This window comes from Ochotona princeps, chromosome 15 (assembly GCF_030435755.1).
Source record: "Ochotona princeps isolate mOchPri1 chromosome 15, mOchPri1.hap1, whole genome shotgun sequence".
NCBI classification, from domain to species: domain Eukaryota; kingdom Metazoa; phylum Chordata; class Mammalia; order Lagomorpha; family Ochotonidae; genus Ochotona; species Ochotona princeps.
The window spans coordinates 45,174,150-45,197,017 of NC_080846.1; the positions used below are offsets into that span (position 1 = coordinate 45,174,150).

A 22,868-nucleotide genomic window follows, 5' to 3' on the forward strand; every position below is an offset into this window, starting at 1 on the left:
TTTTTCAAGTAAACATCAGTAAATAAATAAACCTTTAAAAAATCAGATATCATAATTTAAAAAAAAGAAAATCGAGGTCCCTGTATTGTGACAAACTGGGTAAAGCCTTTGCCTGTATCCTACATGTGTTTTTGTTTGAGTCCCAGCTACTTCACTCCTAATCCAGAACCCTGATAATATAGTGGGGACAACAGTAGAAAATGGCCCAAGTACTTGTGTCTCTGTACACCTGGATGTAGTTTCAGGCCCCTAGTTTTGACCTGACTTAACCTTAATCATTGCAGTCATTTGGAGAGTGAGCCAGTGAATAGAAGATCTCTCTCTCTCTCTCTCTCTCTCTCTCTCTCTCTCTCTCTGTGTCTTTCTATAAATCTGCCTTTTAAATAAATAAATCTTTTTTTAAAAATTTATTTTTATTTGAAAGTCAGATTTACAGAGAGAAGGAGCGGTCCCAATACTTTGGGCCATCCTCTACTGCCTTCCCAAGCCACAGGTGAGGAGCTGGATGGAAGTGGAGCAGCAGGGACACAAACCTGTGCCCATATGGGATCCTGGTGGTTGCAAGGCAAGGACTTTACCCACTAGGCTATAGTACCAGGCCCAATAAATAAATCTTTAAAAAAAATCTAAATCATGTGCCAGTACAGTAGGGCAGCGCACTAATACTCTACACTATGGCACTGGCATCCCACAGAAGTGCTGGTTTGTGTCCCAGCTGCTCCACTTCCAGTCCAGCTCTCTGCTTAGAGCCTGGGAAAGCAGTGGAAGATGTCCAATGCCATTTGGCCCCTACATTCACATGGGAGACCAGGAAGAAACTCCTGAATCCTAGCTTTGGATGAGCTCAGCTCTGACTGTTGTGGTCATTTGGGCAGTGAGCCAGAGAATGGAGGATTTTATCTCTGTAAAAATCTATCTTTCAAATAAAAAATTAATAAATTTTAAAAAGTTAGACTGTTTCGAATCATTTTTTGGCTCTTAAATGTATATCTCATTATCTCTGCCCCCCCCCCTTTTTTCAAGGTTGCAAGTACAGAATAGAATTCTTCGAATCAATGAGTTGCAGTGAGCTATTTGAAGTCATAAAGACCTGATTTCAAATCCCAGGCTTGCCACTGACCAGGTATGTGAACTTAGACAAATAATGTAATAACTTGAAGCTTTAGTATATTCATTGGCAGAGCAGAAATACACCTAATTCAGTGCCTAGCAAAGTGGCCATTCAACAAATGATAGTTCTCTTCTTTATGCCTCTTCTGATTATGTCTCCACTTGCTGCTGTTTTGATATTTCTTAATTACTTGTTTGATTAGTTGCCCTCATCAAATACAGAAGAGAATTTTATTTACTGAGTGACTTACACTTCCAGTTTGGGAGACCTTTTAGAAAACTTCATCACCTCTCCCATGGCTCTTCTGAAATGTAACTTTCATTATCCCTTATTTCATAGATTCTCCTTTTAGGCACATTTTTATGTTCTATCTTTTTTTTTCTGTTAAGATTTATTTATTTGACAGACACAGCTATAGATGTGAGGAAGAGACTGATTGTTAGATGGCTTTTCCATGGGCCGGTTCATTCCCCAAATAGCTGCAGCAGGCTTGACTCCAGCAGATGTCCATATAGGGTGCCTGTGTTGCAGGCATTGACTTAATTTACTGTGCTACAAGTCAGTCTATTTCAATCTCTTTGAAAAGATTGCCTTAGTATGATTACTACAGAGTGTCTATTTTTTCTCTCTTTCCTGTTTCAACTTTCTGGTTTTACTTACTAGATTGAAAAAAAAAAAAAAACAGATAAAAGTTTCCCAACCATTACTGCCAAGTCACTAGTGCTATTTCAAGCTTGTGTTTCAAAAACAGTTACTTCATATTGATTCTATGCTGGAATGCTTCGCAGTTGCTCCTAATATGAAATAAAGATGCTTGTGTTGTTGATATGACACAAAAGGAATTCTTGGGGCATTGCTAAAATTATAATTTGAAAGACTTCATTAAGTCATTATTTGGAGAGATCTTGGTGACCTTTGGGGAACAATGGCCTTGAAACACAGACCCAAGATGGACAAATGGAAGGTGTTCCTCGGCTCTTACAGGTGGCACCAAATTGCAGAGAAAGAATCACTGTACTGTGGGCGGAATGAAGGCAACATTCAGTAGAGCTCCCGGCACAGGGAAGTGCAGACACGCTTCACAGAGGCGTTAGGGGAAGGTGCTGCCTGAATATACCTACTAAGACGGAGACATGCTCTCAAGTGGGGATAGTCACCCACCGGAGCCCCTGTGGTAGTTGTATAGTGTTGCCTAAGTCTGAAAAAAAAAAAAGAAAGAAAAAAGAAAAAGAAGCAGCAGGAAGAAAGCCAGCTTTGGATGAAAGAACATTTTCTTTACAAAGATAGCTAGCTGGTTACGGTAATAGAAATCAAGTAATAAGACAGTGTCTCAGGAAACACTTTGGATTTTAGGGAGAGGGACAATTTATTATTATTTTAACTGTTTTTAAAGAAAAGGATATTTATTTGAAAGTCAGAGTGACAGGGTAGGGGTGAGCGGGAAAGAGAGAGAGAGAGAGAGAGAGAGAGAGAGAGAGAGAGAGAGAGAGAGAGAGAGAGAAAGAAAATGAATTAATCTTCCATCCATGGTTTAGTTTCTCAAATGGCACTACTGCTGAAGCTGTATTGAGTGAAAGCCCGGAACCAAGAACTCCTTCAGAGTCTCTCATGTGAGTGGCAGGAGCCTGAGTCATCATCTGATGCTCTAAGGCCCATTAGCAGGAAGCTGGATCGGAAACGGAGGCAGGACTCTATCCAGGACTCTGATATGCGATATGGGCATTCCAAGTGGCAGCTTGACGCATGGCACCACAACACTTGCCCCACCCCCTCGCACTACCCTCACCCCCCAAGTTTACTTCACTTACTCTCCACTAAAAGGTAGTTAATGGTATTCATTTTGTCCTGTCAAGGAGGAAGGAAGGGTGTGTTAGTTTTGCAAGAGGCTGTTTACTTTGACAAGGGAATGAATTCTTGCTCTTCTGTTAGCTGATTTTTCTTTATGTATAGTGGAAGTCTGTGCAATCTTTGGAAATATGTGTCCTGGGGCAGGCATTTAGCCTAGCTGTTAAGAAGTCTGCATCCCATATTAGAGTGTCTGGATTTGAGCTCCAGTCTCAGCTCCTTATTCAAGCTTCCTGCCAATGCAGACCATGGGAAGCGGAAGGTGATGCCTCAACTAGTTAGGCTCTGCCACCCAAATGAGAAACCTGGATCCTGGCTTTGGCTTGTCCCAGCTCCTCCAGCTGTAGCAAACATTTGAATCAGCTAGTAGACTAAATTATAAGTGATTGTCAGCTCATAACCTTTCTTCCAAAGATCAAACTGAACAGGGTTCACCTGAGAAGCAGGACTGGCATATGCAATGATTTTTAAATGCTGGCCAGATGGTCAAAAGTCTGAGTCTGAAATGCCAGTAGTGGTTTTTGTTTAGTTATTTTTAAATACATCTTTCTTTCCTTATGTCCTGTTGGAAATTTTGACACAGAAGATCTGGGTTAGGACCTATGGGGTCCATATTTTCTGGAAGTGCTCCCATCAGCTTCTGATGCACATCTAGGTTTGGGAACCAATTACTGGAAGGAGGAGGGCTTGAGATAAGAGGTGGGCTGAGAAGGTAGAGGTTACACTTTGTCCCAAGGAGGGAAACCACCCTACTTTTGGCTCAGTTCTTGACTTTCTGTTGAGTAATGACCCAGGAGTCTGAAACGTTCCTGAAAGCACAGAACTGGCCAATGTTATCCCTGGGGTTCCCTTACCCAGAGCCAGTACACCATTGTCTGATAAGGTTATTCTCGCATTCTGTTATGCTCACCAAATACCCACGTCGATTATGGGAATCCAGGGCCTCCCACCTAAAGGGCTATGGAGTTCTCCAGTGAGATAGGTGTTCCAAAGATCATGTTCTTCTAGAACCCAGATCTTATTCCTCAAAGTAGCTCAGGACCCAGGCTTAGTTTTTCCTCTTGACCCTTCACAACCAGCTAGCTTGAGCTCCGGTGTCTGTTCTCAGCCCTCAGTTCAGCTGGAGATATTCACAGTTTTCCTTGTGTTTATAGACCTTAAATGCACTGTTCTTAAAAAAAAAAAAAAAAAAAAAAAAGCCCTTTTCCCTGAGTTGTAGAAATGAATTCCTTCTCAGTGATTTCCATTAGTATTTTTAAAAACAAACAAACAATATCTCTGTCATCCTCGGAAGTGATTTCTTGGCAGAGATATGTGTAGCTGATTGTCTGGGTCCCACAACAGGCTTTGGCAATGGTTGAAATGGAGAGGAAGTTGAGAACAGAGAGCATTTTATTGCTCCTGGGAATAAATCTACTGGCTAGTGGATTTCAATCAAAGGTCTTGTTTATTCAGGTTTGATGAATTTATGACCATTATTCATCAAATATAGGGGCCATAGCATTCAACATGGTACTCATGAAGAGATGAAGCAAAAGTAAACAAATAAATAAAAAAGCCTAGAACATTAATGGGACCAATAATTCCTTGATTTGTTTGGCAGAAAGCAGGCTATATAAGTGCAAACAGAGTCCCCAAATCAGTGTCACTAGTATTTATTGATTGAATGAATGTGCCCAGGCAACTATTCTATTACTTGTTTGATAGATGTTATGAGGATCAGTTTATTTTGTTTTCTAGATCAATCCATCAGTGGCCACAAAGGCAACTGTTGAAATAAGATAGTAGAAAAACTTTGTTTTTCAACATGGTTAGAAAAACAAAGTTAGTAAAAACAGCCATCAAAGAAACCTTGGAAGGGTCTCCTCAAAGAAGTCTTCCCTAAATTGTTGCCATTTTTCTCCTTACTCCACATTTCACTCCATACTTCCCCCTATGGTCTATCTTTTCCACCATGTTTCCCTCCTATCATGTGGAGGAACAGGAATAGTATCTACATCTACACACTTTTGTGAAAACTAAGTGAGTTAATACATGTATGGCCCTTTGGAACAAGAAATAGAAAATAGTATGCACTCAGCAATTGTAAGCTAGGACTATCGTATCATCACCAACAAAAGGCTGGCACAATAGCCTTTAAAGCCCCAGCACTGTAAACTTCTCGAATGGCTGATCTTTCAGGAAAGAACTTTTGATGTTTGTAGACCTGGTACTTGCCAAAGAGAAAGTGAAAATTCTCCAATTGGACTAAGCTGTCATTTCAATGTTTCCAGTAAGTTTATCTGAGCTACTGCTTAAGGTGTTCAGTGGCTTCAACTCCTGGAAAGATAAGTGAGGAAAGAAGGGAAAGAAGAAGAAAAGAACCAGTAGGTAGTCACTGCTGACAGTTTCATGGCTCATATATTTATTACCTAGGCCTAGTTCACTTCATGTTTGTAGTAATTTCAGTGATAAAAATATGAGTTATTGTTTCCTTGATATACACCTGTAGGTTCTATTCTGAGAAATGAGGAACCAATTCTACAGAACAAACCTTCTAGGATATTGTCTTCTGTAGATGTGTTCACTCTACTCATACAATGGCAATGCTTTTCAATGTGTTCCATAGAATACTGATCCCAACTGCTGCTGATTACACTGCAGAGACCTCAGAACTCTGTAGGGCGTTTATAATGAACATTTACTCATTAGGCTCTAAGAAATCATTCATTCATCATTTCTTAAAAATGAGGGTTACAGAAAAATTCCTCCTCATATAATTTCTCCTAAGCATCTCATGGAAATTAGTCGTCTATTGATTAAACTATGAAATTACTATACTGGGCCCAGCGGCGTGGCCTAGTGGCTAAAGTCCTCACCTTGCACGCCCCGGGATCCCATATGGGTGCCGGTTCTAGTCCTGGCAGCCCTGTTTCCCATCCAGCTCCCTGCTTGTGGCCTGAGAAAGCAATCGAGGATGGCCCAAAGCTTTGGGACCCTGTACCTGCGTGGCAGACCTGGAAGAGGTTCCTGGTTCCCGGCATCAGATCGGCACAGCACCAGCCGTTGCACTCACTTGGGGAGTGAACCATTGGATGGGAGATCTTCCTGTCTGTCTCTCCTCTCTTTATATCTGACTTTGTAATAAAATAAATACATATTAAAAAAAGAAATTAGTATACTACAGAAATATTTATCCATATTTCTATTTTTTTTCCTTAAAAAATCTCTATGTAGTTTTTAAACTTGTAAGTCTGTATGCACATAGAGAGAGATGTAAACTTTGGTTAATTTGGATGTTTAAACAAGATGCTGCTCTGAATAATTACTTTTTTAAAAAATGATTTTTCTTGCCTTTAAAAAATTGAGAGGCAGAGAAACAGAGGCAATGGGGGCGGGGGGGGAGCTCCCTTGTCTTTGTTCATTCTCTAAACATCCCTAGTGGTTAGGATCGGAAAGGCTAAAGTTGGGAGGCAGACAGGAGCCAGGAATTTGGTCCATGTACTCGACATGAGTGACCGGGACCCAACTACTTGAACTATCACCTGCTGCCTCTCAGGATCCCATCAGCAGAAAACAAAATTGAGAGTAGAGTTTGGAGTCAAATCCAGGCACTTGGATTTGGAATGTGGGCATTTTAACAGGAGTGTCAACCACCAAGCCAAATTCCTGAGCCCTACAATACAGTCTCAGTTTTCATGATATTATTATCCTTTGGGAACTTTGCTAATCTTCTATCTATTCAGTAGGTCTGGGCTAGGAGCAGAGGTTCTGTATTTCTAATTAGCAACAAGATGATGCCAATGTGCTCGTCTGTGGACCACACACCGAGTAGCAGGTTGCTTTTCCGCCTTGGTAAGCACAGTAGAGCAAATATCACAAAATTGTTATTTTGAATAACATTGTACATGTTGTTGCTGAAACCACAGACTGAGATGTTTTGAATTTTTAAAATATCAGCTTGTTTTCTTGATACTACCTTTCTCAAAAACATGGGCAGTAGGAAATGGAAGACTTCTAGCTACAGCAGTATCTCTGTCAGCACCTAGCAGGAAATCTGACCCACTAGAGGCACTTAGTAAATGTTAAGTGTGTTAACTTATTTATCATAACATCTATTATCAGAGTTAATAACTGAAGGAGTAACACAGACTGCATCTGCAAAGGAAAGGATTAATGATAGGAAAAGTTTGCTAAACAATAATAAGGAAAATGGTATAAAATATTGGCAGTCAAACCATGTATTGGTGCGTAGAGAGAAGAACTGGATATGCTAACATGTGTTGGGATATACTGCGGGCTTGGAAAAGGGAAAGGAAGGACCAGAGTGCAGAGGGCATGGCCAGAGGAAACCCAACCTGGGAGAGTGGACACAGAAGCCTTTGCCACGTATACAGCCAGGAAGAAACTTAAAGTGAATGCAGGAGATAGACATTCAGCAGGGAATCTATGCAGCAGTTTGAGGGCTATGTAGAGCCAGAAAGGAGGAAATACAGATCTTCCCAACTAACGTACCCACCTCCTAAAAACTATGTTGAAAGATACAAATGGGTATCAGCTATTAGCAGGATTTCCCACTTGGTGCCTTTAGTCCCACTTAAGGATTTGCTAACTAGGCATGACAGGCATTATGACTTCTTAGTGTGGCTTCCGCCTTCAAGTCTCTCAGTAGCCCAGAGGTTGGTGACTCCCATGGTGACTCCCATGATGACTCCAGGATTTGAGAAACTGATCCAGACAACTACATACCAATCATCTTATTATATTTTAAGATTCTTTTTAAAAAAGATTTATTTATTTTTATTGGAAAGGTGGGTATACAGAGAGGAGGAGGGACAGAGAGGAAGATCCTTCATCCGATGGTTCACTCCCCAAGTGACCGCAATGGCTGGAGATGAACCAGGAGCTCCTCTGGGTCTCCCACGCAGGTGCAGGATCCCAAGGCCCTGGGCTGTCCTTGACGGCTCTCCCAGAGCACAAGCAGGGAGCAGGATGGGAAGTGGGACCACCAGGTCAGAACCTGCGTCCATATGGGATCCCGGTGTGTGCAAGGCGAGGACTTTAACCACAACACTATCGCGCCAGGCCCAAGATTCATCAGTCTAACACTCTCCCAACTGAGCTATTTCGGCGCAGATAGGCCCAATATTCTTTTTAAAGAATGTCTTCATATGGCCTTGATGAAGTCTTTATTCAATGGTCTTGTGCTTTTTGTGTTGTAATGCTTAGATATTACCTATGAATATCAACTTCATGGAATCAGATGTTTATTGCCTGGCTATGGCTACTTGTGGGCAGAGTTGAATACGTGAGTTCCTCTGACTCACCAGGAAGAAGGCACCCCTGGCAGTCCATGCATTCTCCCTACTGTTCATGCTCTCTAACACAAGACTGAACATACTTGCACATGTGCCTGCATACCACCTCCTGCCTGTTCCACATATCTAAAATGGAAATTTTGGATAAGATGGTGTCCGTACTTGTAATTCTCAGAAACTAGGATCTCAAAGACATAGTAGCGCTCACTAGAATTTGCTGAGTGAAAGAATACCTTTTAAAAAAAAGATGCAAAACGCTCCAATTCATTGGTTGTGAAAGAATGTTCAGACACTTCCATGGGCTGAAAAAATAGCCAAAAGCTGTATATCTGGCTAGTTTTGCTATATTCTTGTATTTTCTTTATTTTTTAATAGGACCTGGGGGACCAAGACCTATAAAACTTGCTCTATACAAATCTCTAAATGCACATTATAAGAAATAGTGCCCACTAACAAAGACACTGCATCTAATCTCTTCTTTCATGTTCCTTTTGTAAAACTCTAAAACCATGAGTGCTTTAGAATTTAAAAAGCCAGAGCTGGCAGCTTTTTAAGATTTATGGAGAGTATATGAGTCATAGCTTGAGCATAAAACAGTAACAAAATCCCCAAATAAAATAAAAACCAAAGGACCAAGGGTATGTACTTTGGCTTCAAGTCTGGTAGTGAATCCTTTCTTCTTTATTTTTTCTTCTTAATTAGTGAGATTTAGCATTTAATTCATCTGTTTCAATTCTTTCTAGATTTATCAGTATTTAAAAGCCAACAATTTAAAAATTGACTAGTAAATTGGAAGGCAGTGAATAAGATGCAATGCCTTCAAATTTATCTAAATTACACACCATTAAAACATACTGCAAGTGTATGACACATCCCTCATTAAGTTATTGCAATGGCTCTGAGTACCCTAGAAAATAAATACCAACATGTTTGGCTAGCAGTCAAGTTCCTCTAAAATCTAGCCTAATAGATCTTCAAGAGACTTCTTTCAGTATTCTTCTTGGTTTTTTAGTTTTTACTCAGATGAAAGTGACTAGCTATTTGCTATATCATCACATACTAGAGGCTCAATGAACTCTTAAAAACTTTATTTAACCAATGTAAAATTTTGGGGCCATGATTTAGACTCCTATTTCTCCAACTATCGTGCATCTGAAGTGCCTGAAGAACTTGTTAATACCCAGAGTGCTGGGCCTATCCAGAAAATTTCCAATCTAGCTGATCTCTACATGGGGGCCTGAGGATTTGCATTTCTAATACAATTCCCAGATGATGCTATACTTTTAGATTCACTGGTTTACTTGCAAATTTCAACACAAGTTAAATGTATGTCCAATACCAACGGAGTCTTAACAGACTACATGAGATCATGCTACTGTAATGCTCTAAAACCTTGCACTGGCTCATCATTCCACTGCTAGTGAAAGCTGGCTGGCCTAAGTGGCCTTGAGGCAGCCATCAGTTGCCCTTCTATGTGTGTCCAGTCACTTCTCTAATCTCATGGACTACTATCCCTCCAGTACATGCAGCCATGTTCACTCCCGGGCTTTTTCCTTTAACTCACTAAGTACTTTCCTGTCTTTGGACATTTGTTCTTACTATACCTTCTATCTTGAATACTCTTCCCCAATTAAATATTGGACCAGTTTCCTGAGTGCCTACAAGCTTTTGCTTATTTCACCTTTCCAGTGATGAGGCCTACTCTCAAAGTCCTGTTTGATACCCACCTTGCCTTCCTCTTCCTAGATGAAACCCTTGACATCCTGAATCCCAATTCACTTGTTTTATTTTTCTTTCCTTTGGCAATACTAGCCCTTATTATTATCTCACATATTACATACTTCATGTATTAATCCTATTATTGATTAGTGTTTCCACTATTCTGTTGATTCATGTATTCTACAAGAATAGAAGCTCCTTGAGGGTAGAGCTCTTCCTTTAGCAGTGGGCATGTGATAGGAATAATGAATAAGTATAGTGGGTACACTATACAATATACCATTTTGAGTAACTGCTATATAGCATCTTTTTGAAAATGGGGCACTTCAAATTGCATATTTTCAAAGCAGTGACAGTCAACCTATAGTATGATAATTCTACCCTCTAGCTTTTTGAATAATAATTATTATAATGCTAGTTTCCATTTCTTGAGAGTCTACTCCATGACTACAATGTGCTAAATGTTACACATTTTTAGCAGGAATGAAAATGGTGATGGATATGTGCATATAGTTGATATGCACATACAGATTTTATTTTAAAAATATTTGTTTATTTGAAAGAAAATCAGAGAGACAAGTAGAGGCAGGAACAGAGAGAGGAAAAGCTAGAGAAAGCAAGAGCTTCCATCTGCTGCAGCTGGCTCACTTTCCAAATTGCTATGCAGCTGTAACTGGCAGTGAGGGTATTTAATAGAGCTCTGTTTCAAACCTATTAAAATCAAAGCCTGAGCACAGATGAAGAGCAGGAACAAAATAGAATTCTCAAAGAAATGTTGTGACACAAATACAAATTTGGAGCTTGATGGTGAAGGCAAGGGTGCCATACGTAACCTTCCATTCTTGAAGAGATGAAGCCTGGTGCAAGGAAGCCCTGGCAAGTTTCTTGGAGCTTTTAAATGTAGCTTTTAAATATGCACTTTTAAAGAGCAACTTGGCTTTTCCTTTAAGAAAAAAATACCCTCAAGGTTTTCAAAGATTATTTTCCATTGTATTGCTCCTTTCCTGTCACTGTTTTTGGCCTGGAACATGGAGTCCTTGGTGGGGACCAGAAGGGTATGACCATCCGTCTCCATGAATAGTGTAGAGTGACTTTGTTTGTCTAACCATTTTTGAGTTGATTGACACATAAATTCCCATGTGATTAAGTGAACAGTCCATCTACCATTGACTGTCCCGTCCAAGCTCTGCTTGCACCCCTCAGGGTCATTTGTTGCAACTGTTGTCCCATGGATTGTATAGGTCTTTGGAAATTCTAGTCTTTTAAAAAAATCCTTCTTGGGGTTATGCCAACAAAGAAAGTGAAAACTATTCTGGAAAGAGTTTAGTATTTGGGGGGAACAATATGAAATTATTTTGTAATAAATCAGGATACACGGCTTTTATAACATTTGAGTAGTGCCAATCAAAAAGCATTCATGGTGAAATTAAAGCCTGATATTTTTTAAGTGTTCAAGTTCACTGTGGTGATTTAATGACCCAAGAGTGGGCAATCACTCATCCTTTCATTAATTTGAGTCCATTTATTCTCTGTGCCCTACTCCTAAATTTAGTCTTAGGATCATCTTAAGTACCTCAAAAAATCTCCCTTTCTGTTAGCCATCTAGTTTGTAATATTCCAGGAAACAATTTTACTTCATAAAGAGTGAACAAGATTTCTTTTAGGATGATTGCTGACCATTCTTGCCTTTTACCAGGACTGATGTCTGTAAGAGTATTGTCTGGGCATTTTATGACTGGCCCCTCTCTTGGGCCAGCAAAGAGAAAATGGGAAATGAGTGAGGAAGCATCATCTCCTTTGTGCACACCATCCTTTTTCTGAGTGTCGGATTACCTTTGCAAGCGTCCGGAGCAGAGAAGGGCCTGCGGAGGTCACGGTAGAAGCCTGGCTTACAGCGCTGGCAGTGCTGGCCTTCTGTGTTGTGTTGACAGTTGTTGCACACGCCACCACTCTGGTTCCCTGATGCCTCCCACACATTGATGTCAAAGTGGCAGGCATCAGCATGCCCGTTGCACTTGCAGGCTAGAAAAAAGGAAGCAGGCAAGGAACACAAGTAATTAAAGCAATAGGCTTTGCCATATCTAGGGAGTTAGAAAAATAACAGCATAGATGGATTATTTTTATTTCAGTTCTGGCTCTTGAATGGTGGAAGAGATTTAATGTTTTCCTTATGGAAATGAATACATTGAGCACTCAAGCCTCACCATCTCTGTCTACCTTGCTTCTCCTTGCCTTCAGGAAGTTGCTTTTGTTGTTATCAGTTTGTTGCGGATCATTCCGCTTTTTCACTACAGATGGGTTATTTTTAAAACCAAGTTTTAGGATCTGCAGGGGAATCAATAGACTGTGCATATATTGGATTGATAAGTATCTTGAAAAACTATTTAAGTGGCCTCCCCACAGCCCTCTATTTTGATAGTGACACTTCTGTTTCCATCCTGTTATGCCACAAGAGTCATCACTGTGGGGTCCTGACGTTACAGAGGAAAGCAGAAATATTCAAACATTATGTGAAAGTGACAACTCATATTGTAAACACAGACCTGAAGTCATGTCCATGAATGGACCTGGAAGGAAATTTCTGGTGGATAGGGCATAGCCACTTGGCAAGTGGATTGATTTGCCCCTCATGCAGTATCCTTCCTCCACTCTTGTTGTTATTGTTAATATAAGGAAGTCTGTTACAGACACCTCAGGGTTTTTTTTTTTTTTTGCATAAGAGGCCCACAGTATTTCTTATGTAACAATGTCTCAAAGGTATTTCCATAACCAGCAGTGAATAATAGCATCAGGTGACAAGTCTCTGGGCTCCTTCCTGTATTTAGATGTGCACTGGTTTCCGTGGAAAGAACCAGAATGGCACTCTAGGCATGTAGGAGAAATTCTTGAGATTCTCTTGATGAATGACTTGGAGTAAGAATCCACAGACTTTTCCATGGAGGTCAAATGCACTTGAAATCAATGTTTGTGCTACTGTTTTTCATTGTTTCCTTGATGTGTTATGATATTTGGCTAGCCTCATATCTTTAAAAAAGCATATTATAAGATAATTTAAGATTTATGCTCAGAGGAAATCCTTTACATTTCCTAGAAACAAAAATAAATCAGTATGACTCCAAACTGTGTATGGGAAGAGTTTGCACAGCCTTACCCACAGTAGCTGCCTTGAAATCCTTGTGAAACGCAAGCTTCTAAGGGGAAACATTTCAGGCGTGTGAATGTTTTCGAAAATTCTACATTGAAAGGTAAAAAATGGAGCATGTTCCCATGTCTTTGATGCTCCTGTCTGATCTCCAGACTTAAACCCCAAATTAGTCTGGTATTACAATTTCCCTCTGCATTTACAGCTTTAATTTTACACCTAACCCATCCTTTCAAGTATTAGAAGAAAAAAGAAAAGGCATTATGCTCTTATGGAAATAGTATCTAATTTGGAGATGCAGGATCAAATCCTGACTGTGCCATGTACAAACTTTGGCAAGTCACTTAAGTTTACTGAGCCTCAGTTTCCTGATCTTTCAAATGGGATTAACACCACCTGCTTTGTGGGGTTGTTTGGAGAACAGAATCCAAGATGTGGGCTATTTTCATGATGATCATCCAATATCTCAGCTGTTAGAGTCTAACTGTAGACTATAATCCACAGTTGCTCTCGGGTCGCCTCATGTTTTTATTATGTCAGGGTCTCAAGGCATGGACTTAGGTTCCATCAAGTGTCCAAACAAATAGGCAATACCCTCTTGATGGAACAGTCCCTTTACATCTTCTCAAAGAGTAACTGTTTACAAGAGTTAAAGGCATTGTGGGCTGTGATGTGGGCTGTTTCGGAAGTTACAGGATCTATCACCCCCTACTTGCAGCACCCAGGAGTCCACAGATCAACTTACTTTACAGAGAAGGCTTTTGAGTTTGGTGGGCTTGTTACTTACTTCTGCACTCTTTAGGAGCCCCTGTTCTGCCATCAGCTGCCTCCCAGGGCCGGTCATTGTATAATGGTGCACAGTGCTGGCAGTGGCTACCTGCTGTGTTGTGCTTACACATACACTTCCCATGGACCTACAAACAACAATAAGAGCTATGAGCACAAACAATGTTAGGGAAGAGTGTTCTTCCCCAGTCTCCTCTCATTGCTTGAGATATTCAGTCACTTTTCTGAAGTAGATAACACTCAAGAGATCCTTTTTTTTAAAAGAAGTTTTTATTTATATGGGTGAGAGGCAGAGAGACCAGGGGAGAAACAGGCAGTTAGACAAGGAGAGAGAGAGAGAGGTCCTACCTGCTGGTGCATTCCCCAAATGCTCATCATGGTCTGGGCTGGCCAGATTTTAAGCTAGGATTCAGGTAATCAAACGAGATGTCTAGCACGGGTGGCAGGAACCAAGCTTTTTGAGCCATCACAATTGCCTCCCAGAGTGTGCATTAGCAGGCGAATGGAATCGGGATCCAGAGGAGGTTATTGAATCCAGGCACTCCAGTATGGGAAGCAGCACATGAGAAGGGTCTACCACAAGGGAGCCTTTCTTTAGTGTATCTTGTGATTAACTAAACATATCAAGCAATGTATTTCTTGTCTGTGGAATAATATATGACTCTAATGGACAATTCTGAGTACTGGATAAATATTTAAGTATAAAAATTTTGAAACATTTTATATTGATTTGAGAGGCAGTAAGGTAGAGATAGGAACAGGGAAGAGGGGAATGAGAACTCCCATTCTCTGATTCACTCCCTGAATGAATCAGGGCTGGGCATAGATCAGAGCTAGGAGCCAGGATTATAACCTATGAGTGACAAGAACGTAATTACTTGAGTCCTCACTGCTGTCTCCTAGCATCCGCCTTGGTGGTAGGCTGAAGTCTTGAAGCCTGAGCCAGGAATTCAATCCAGGCACTATAATTTTAATTCTAGATTTCTTAACCTACTAAGATAAATGCCCACTCCCAAGTGAATTTTATTATCTTTACAACACTATTCTTTCAACAAAAGTTTTAAGGGTTAATTTTAAGGGTTAATATCTTAGAAATCTGTAATTCAATCACAAAGTGATATTAATGTCAATATTTGAAACACATATTTACAATACTTTAGAAATATAATTGTGGGCTCAGCACAATGGCTCAATGGCTAAATCCTCACCTTGCAAACACCAGGACCCCATATGGGTGCCAGTTCGTGTCCCAGCTGCTCCACTTCCCATCAGCTCCCTGCTTATGGAAGCAGCGGAGCATGGCCCAAAGCCTTGTGACCCTGCACCCACATGGGAGACCCAGAAGAAGCTTCTGGCTCCTGGCTTTGGGTTGACTCAGCTATGGCCATTGCAGACACCTGGGGAGTGATCTATCTTTCTCTCTCTCCTCTCTGGAAATTTGATCTGCCTTTCCAGTAAAAATAAATTGTATTTCAACTATTTTCACATATTGAGATTTTTCACTCCAGTTCATGTAATATTTTAAGGCTTACTTGTACAATGTACAACTTATTTGAATAGTCACCTATTTTACTGTTAAAATATACTTATTACAATATTTATAGTATTTTAAGGGTTAATATTTAATTATAACTGGTTTATATCTACAGCATTGCAACAAATATGCTTGTAGTTAACTATTTGTGTGAATATTTATGTTTTCCACTGAATGTATTTCCTACAAGTAAAACTGAAGGGTCAAAATACACACAAGTTTATCCTCAGGGTTCTGAATGCATTTTGTTATAGTCAAGGATATTTTCTTTTGATCTAACAACTCAGCATAGTTGAAGGTTGTTTATTAAAACCTTATACATCATAGGAAAGATTACATCAAAATTCTTAGGGATCTGAGAATTTTTATACTATTTATATTATTTTAACTGATAATCTCTAAAAGTTATTATTTCAGATCATTTGAGCTATCTCCTCATAAATTATGAGTTCAAGTGCCAGGATATATTTATTGAGGTATAATGCCATGAGCTACAAGTAGTTCAGGATGGTGTTCGTGAAGTGTGGAGCTCTAAGTTTGTTTTATCTTAAAAACAATATTAATGATAATAAAATGAAGATAAATTATGCCAGCCAGTTAACAAATATTTAATGAATAGCTACAAGGGTGAATTGCTTTGCTAGGTCATGTTTGATATACAAACATGTCTGTATTGTACAAACACAATTTCTTGTAGTTGGACAAAAAAGACTTAGGTAGGGAAAAAATAATGAGGCAATACATAAATTATTAAAATGCAATATTGTGTTGAACTTTACTAGAGACTGAAGTCAGCATAGTCTGGCAGTTCCAGAGGGCTTTAGGAGAGGGGGTAAGATGTTTGCCAGCCTTTGAGAGATAGGTACATATCCAACAAGCAGAAAAAAAGATAGTTTCCAGGAAGAGGAGCAGAGTGACCCAAGGTGTAAAAAGAATCCGTGAGCAAACTTTATTTCCATACCTCTAAAATACTTAATAGCAACAACAAAGAAAAAGGATGGGGGGCTACAAAAACCAACATGCACTTTGAGCGGCCCAGCTAAAGTGAGTTTCTGAAGTAAGTTTCAACAAGCCTAGAAATAGTAACATCAATACACAATACTGTTGCTTAAGATGGCACTCAGGTGAGTTATAACAGCTGAGCTAGCACTTTGTTTCTTTGACCATCATGTTTTATGTATTTGGTTTTAAAAATTTATTTCCTTATTTGAAAGGCACAGAGAGAGAGAGAGAGAGAGAGAGAGAGAGAGAGAGACTCTTCCATTCACTGATTCATTCTCTAAATAGCTAGAGCTGCCAGGGCTGAGCAAGACCAAAGCCACATGCCTGAACTCCATCCAGGTCTTCTATGTGGGTGCAATGGCCCAAGTAAGTGGGTAATTCTTCACTGCTTTTCCAGGTGTATTAACAGGGAACTAGATTGAAAGCGGAACAGCTGGGATTTGAACTGGTGCTCATATGGGCTGTTGGCGTTGCAAGTGACAGCTGAACCCCATGCAGCCACAATCCTGGCCTGTCTACCTTTAATATACTCTTTTTTTTAAATTGCATTTCATTTTATGACATCGTTTCATAGGCTCTGAGGTTCCCCCAACCCCTCCCCCCATGGTGGATTGCTCCACCTTATTGCAGTATTACAGTTCAAATCCAGTCTTGTTTCTTTCATTGCAAGCATGTACCATGCATAGAGTCCAGTATCTTATTGTCCAGATCAATTCAACAGTTTCTTGGGGAAACCATCTCTGGTCTAAAGGCAGAGCTGGCAGAATATCGTTCCAACCAATTAAAAGCCATAACATAACATCAACAACAGTTTACAACATTATGGAGTTAATTGACATGGTATTGAGTGATTGATATCTTAGAAAATGCAGGTTCTTAACCACATCCTGTGACTACTTCATTAACATTTCAGTTTTAGTTTATATACATTCAGCTTCTATCCACCTTAAAATGGCTATGGGATTCTATTCAGCTGTCTCGTGTGTATTTTCATTTTTGTATTTAGCAGTTTATTGTATTGAAGCATAATTTTTATTGAACTTGGCAGATTTTAGGATAGTCCAAACTGGCTTATAACTTTAACAAGGCATATGTCAACAGTTGAGGCACAGAACAGTTTTAGGAGGGGTGTGCAGAGAAATCTTCAATATTCTAGTTAGAAGTAACTTGTTTTCCTGTCCTGCATAGTAAGGTATATGTGAGTCCCCGCTGACCGTTTCCTGTTTGGTTCTAAGCTTTCCTTGTTGTTCTCTGTCTATTCTAATTTTTTTGTTGTTTGTTTTGTTTTGTTTTGGCGGGGGGACTCTGGGGTGACCTTGATAGTCATTGTAGGAGAGGGTGGGATCCAAAGTTGAAACTAAGGACCAGAGAAATCTCCTCTCCCTAGTCCCAAAGGGAGTTTATTGTTCTTCTGTTTCTGTGGACCACTCAGGGTTCCTGGCTGTTGTTCCGGTGACATTGGACCCTGCAAGGAAGGACTTGGACTTCTTCTATCCCATGTGGAAGATTCAAATGGGATTGGATGACCTCAGAGTTCTCAGCCTCTGAAGGCACTCCAATTCCCCGTGTTCTCCTTGGCAGTTGGGATGTAGTCCTTGCTGCCCGTACTGATAGTCCTCCTTTAATATACTCTTAACATACATGTTTAAGTAGGATTGGGGCCAGGCATGATGGCTTACTGGCTAAATCCTAACCTTGTAATGTTGTGAATCCCATGTGGGCACCAGTTTGTGTCCCGGCTGCTCCACTTCCCATCCAATTCCCTGCTTATGGCCTGGGAAAGCAGTAGAGAATGGCCCAAGTCCGGGGACTCTGCACTTACACAGGAGACCTCAAGAGGCTCCTGGTTTCAGATTGACTCATCTCTGGCCATTGCGGCCATTTAAAGAGTAAATCAGTAGCTGGAAGATCTTCCTTTCTGTCTCTCCTTCTCTCCAGAAATCTGATATGCATTTCCAATAAAAATAAATTAATTAAAAAATTAAAGTAAGATTAGTTCCTTGGAGTAGGGTAATGTTGAAAGAATGTTCAAGTATTTTTATGGATATTCAACTAACATGATAGATTCAATTTATTGATTTTGGCCTTGGAATTTCCAAGTAGGGTTTAAGCTGTAATAACTCATCTTCTTGGGCTTCTCTTTGTGATCATCTTTGATGTGAACTGTTTAAATATAGAAGTCTCATGGATTTCTCCTTTCGTACATTGAGGCAAGCTCTATAGATAGATTTGAACTGAAGTTCAGGTTGCTGCCAGAACTCAATTTCTACTGCTCTGTATAAAGTGTGCAAGCTTTTCATGCTAGCTCCTGGATACCTGAGTTTTGCTAAGCTTCTTTTTGAAACATATGAAGTAGAGACACTTCAAGAAATGTTTTACTCAGCATTCCCTTTCATCATGAAAAAGCAAAGTCCTTCTCATCGGATAGCAGCTAACATGGTAATATTCTTTGAAGGCTCTTAGTAAAATCCGGGCATCTGCTGTTTTATTTGTAATGCTAGATGCTCACTTCAAACCAAATGAAGTCCTCAGATGAACAACTGTGTAGGAAAAAACAAGGCAGGAGAATTTGGTATAGCGAAGATGTATGTTTGTAGCTGAAAGAAACAGCACAATAGAGATTAATAGCAAAAACATTTGTGATTGTATAAATCCTATGCTGTATCAAAAACAAACCAAAGAAAGCAAAACAAGTATACAAAACACATAGAAATAACTGGCTAGAGCAGGAGTCAGAGTCTCTGAGTTAACATGTCCCTCTGCCATCACTGTTGTGATCTCGGGAATGTAGTATAGAAAATGTAAAGGAATGTAAAGTAAGTCTAATAGAGACCAAGTTAAAGAAGTAGTCTCCCTATAAAACTTCTCAGTCTAGTCCCTGACACTATGTCTTGAAAGGTACACAGGATTTTCTTCAGGGGCAAAGACAAAACAACAAGGACACCAATGACAAGTTCAAGGAACAGTCAATAAATAAACCAGAGGTATGTGTTGGAGAAGATTCAAACCAGATCATAGCACACTCTATGAACATCAGCTTTATCCCACTGACAGTATGGAACTACTAAAGACTTTTGAATAGGAAATGACTGAAATGTCTACTAGATACACTTCTTTTTCCTCTTAAAAAATGCTAACTCCCTGTTAATGTTCTTTCTCTCCTTTTCTCTCTGTTTCTTCGCTACATTTCCCAACCCCCCACTTGCCATTTACAACTTCCATTAACCAATGGTACCTACAGATGTTTTCTGTTAATATTCAGATTTTAAATTGTAATTTGATTGACTACCTCTTTTTTATTCTTTCAACTTTTTTTTAGCAACCATTTATTGAACATGATGTAAGGATAAATGCTGCCAAAGTGGTGTTTGTTGTCTTCAGGGAACTTGCGACTATCATCATGAGTTTAGTTTCTCAGGTTTGCACTTGGAAGGCGCAAGGGCTATTCAGGTTTGCACCTAACTCCTGGCCTGTACATTTCAGCCTTCATGAGGCCACAGACATTTAGGCTAACACCATCACCCATTTCCATGATTACAAGGTAGTGTTGGATAGATCAGTTCCACCCTCTGCAGTTAAGGATTTTAGAACATTGCCTTATTCCCACATGCCAAGGATTCATTTGTGAACCTCCCAGGGTCTGCAAGATGCTAACCCAGCAAATTTTTCTGCACACAGAAAAATTCAAGGAGCTGTCATTTTCAGAATGACCAAATATATCTGTAAATCATTACCTAGACAATTGGAAACAAGAAATCCTTCCTCAGCGATACAACTGTTGCTGTTCAAGCTTGACAGATCACCCACTATTTGATTCTCGTGAAAAATGTGCAAGTAAAACGAGGTCTTCATTTTGAAAAAAAGCAGAAAAAGGAAACTTGAGTAATAGGTTAAACCTAGCTCTTGTTTGGTACACAAACAGAAACTAGACAAAGAGCAGGGAAATGGGGTAATGTCCAGGAGGTTTAACTGAAGAGTGGTGTTTGGCTGTGTGATTGGAAACTGGGACTTTTTACCTTAATAACAGAACTATGGCTCCCAGTTACCAAGAGGCGTATAGAATTTTGGACATTCTGTGGGTTTAAACCCTTTTGCTTTGCTAAGGGCATTCTGTTGATGTTAAAATGCATTCATACTTGTGTCTGAGTTTGTTGTTGATACTCACCTCCTTTCCAGTCATTTTCTTGAGCATATCTGTCTTACAGGAAGAGAATTAGAATTTTTGGAATAGCATGTTCATTCAAAGACTTGTGTACTTCTGTGACAGATACTATATATTAAAGCCAAATAGACATGGAAAAGAAAAAGTCATCTCTTTATATCCGAGGCTACCTGCTTTAGAATTGATATAGAGGGTGAGGTGAAAAAACTACCCTTAAACCCATCGTTGAAAGAGACACAGGTCTGGCCCACAAAGGCTACATTTTTAATGCTGTTTCTTTAGGGGCAGAAGGCTCTTGGGATTCATCAAGTGTGACCATGGCAGGGAGTGGTAGGATCTGGTCACTGACAGAGAATAAGGAATGGACAGCCACTCATCAAAATATGACAGAATATTTCAGGGGTGGATGGAAAACTGGCTTAGACAACTTTCAGGGTCTTTTGAGTCCTTACTGTGGACACTGGTTGGTTGTGGGTGATTATCCTTCATTTTTACCAGAGAGCAGGAGTTAACAGCATAAAACTGATTCTGTTCCCAACTCTCCAAGGCAGAACTGGAACATGTCCCGAATTATCTGAAAACCAAACAAGGAGGAGCTACGAGACTATTTCTTTTTTTTTTTTCTTCCCAGACACTACCTGATGTGACACCAATGGAAAAGTAAAGAAGCATTAATAGTCTCTGAAGAAAGATGGATTTTAATGTTTGTGCAGTGGCTCTATTACAAATAAGATGAATTCCGTTTTTTCTTATTCCTATCCTTCTATTTTCTTCTCTACTTTATAGGTCCTATTGCTTGTAATTAATTGTAGACTAAATAATCTTCTAGGTTTTTCTCCCAAATAAAGATGTACTTTATCATCTGGTCATGTCCACCACAGACATTCACCATAATGGAGTTATAAAAGCAGCAAACTGACTAATGCTGCAGATGACTAACATGAACAAAACTCCTTTAGGAATGTCTGATAAAGTTAGCTTCCTAACTGCTTACCAAAAAGGAAGGGAACACCCTTTTATGATTTTTTAGGTTAAAAATGATAATAAAAGTAAGTGGAAAAAGTGACTTTTTTAAAGCTAAGTATTCAGAAACTACGGAATTTCATAAATTGTATACTTTCTTTGCACTACTGTACCATCTTTGCTCATATACACGTGCTGTTATTTTTGTTAACTACCATGAAACCCTGAATTCCAATGAAACATGAATATTCTTTTATACTGTGATTGGAACTTGAAAACAATATTTGTGAAAAGAAAAATACAAATTAAGCTTATTTCATGAACCAAAGAAAAATGCCCACTTCACGGCAGCTGCAGCAATTCAAAGACCTCTGCTTGGCTGTTTCCCATCCAAGTACTAACCAGGCCCGACCCTGCTTAGCTTCTGAGATCAGACAAGATCAGGCGTGTTCAAGGTGGTATGGCTGTAGACTAAAAGACCTCTATATGGTTGTAACAAATGATTTAAGAAAGTGGCACAATGCTATGCAGCAACTCAAGACCAAACGTGAGGTAAAACCTGATTAATTTCTAAAAAAGATAGTATGTCCCTTTTCAAGAAAGGGATTAACTTGTAAAAGAATGAACTTCTCATTCATGAAAGAGATAAATTCTAATAACAGGTTAGCCTGTTACAACCTGCTGCTCTTATGCAGGACAAAAAGCATCCACAATAATAATAGAACACAACCTTTGAATAGAATGCATTGTAAGGAAAACATGCCTTTTCATTAGTAAATCAAATATGCTCTTTTCCCATCATAGTTTTACATGTTTTAATTTAAAAGAAGAAATTGGAGTTCTGTGGTGAATGTGAAACACTTAAACTGGTCCTCAGAAAGTTTATGGAAGTATTATAAGACAACTATGAGTGGATTTCAAGCATTGTTTACATCAAAGTAAACTTACCTTTCCATTCCTTTTTGGTATGAACTTTGTGATGACCTCTCCTATTTGAATTTGGTAGAAAAGCAGGGCGGGGCCGGGAGGCTAGGTAGGGACATTGTCAGAAAGCGGCAAAGTAGTTCTGGTCAATGTTCCAAATCATTGCCCAAGAATATAGTAAAGGAAAAACAAAGCTGTATAGTTTACTCTTTGGTCTATATTGGAATCATAGTGAAAATAGCCATTCCCAGAAAGTTCAGACAATAAAATAAAGAAACAGGGAGAAAGCAATTATTAAATAACAAAAGTTGGCTAGTTCTTAATACACTTTATCCCCTCCCTTGCTTTCCAGTAGCCTGAAATGCTTCCAAGAGATTCGTTGG

At 39.5% G+C, this 22,868-nt stretch overlaps 1 protein-coding gene and 1 long non-coding RNA gene across 3 annotated transcripts in view; one reads left to right on the forward strand and one right to left on the reverse strand.

Annotated features, from left to right (window-relative positions):
• Positions 1–22,868, forward strand: part of LOC131482087 (uncharacterized) — a 177,642-nt gene that overhangs the window by 125,404 nt on the left and 29,370 nt on the right. Inside the window, exon 2 of the long non-coding RNA XR_009246758.1 lies at positions 1,024–1,123. This is a non-coding gene — a long non-coding RNA (uncharacterized LOC131482087). The remainder of the gene's footprint in view (positions 1–1,023; positions 1,124–22,868) is intronic.
• Positions 1–22,868, reverse strand: part of NTN4 (netrin 4) — a 114,906-nt gene that overhangs the window by 29,437 nt on the left and 62,601 nt on the right. For both annotated transcript variants that reach the window (XM_058673675.1, XM_004583113.4), the window contains exons 4-5: positions 13,902–14,028; positions 11,806–11,994 (exon numbers count right to left, since the gene is read on the reverse strand). In XM_058673675.1, coding sequence (XP_058529658.1) covers positions 11,806–11,994; positions 13,902–14,028 — 316 coding nt within the window. The remainder of the gene's footprint in view (positions 1–11,805; positions 11,995–13,901; positions 14,029–22,868) is intronic.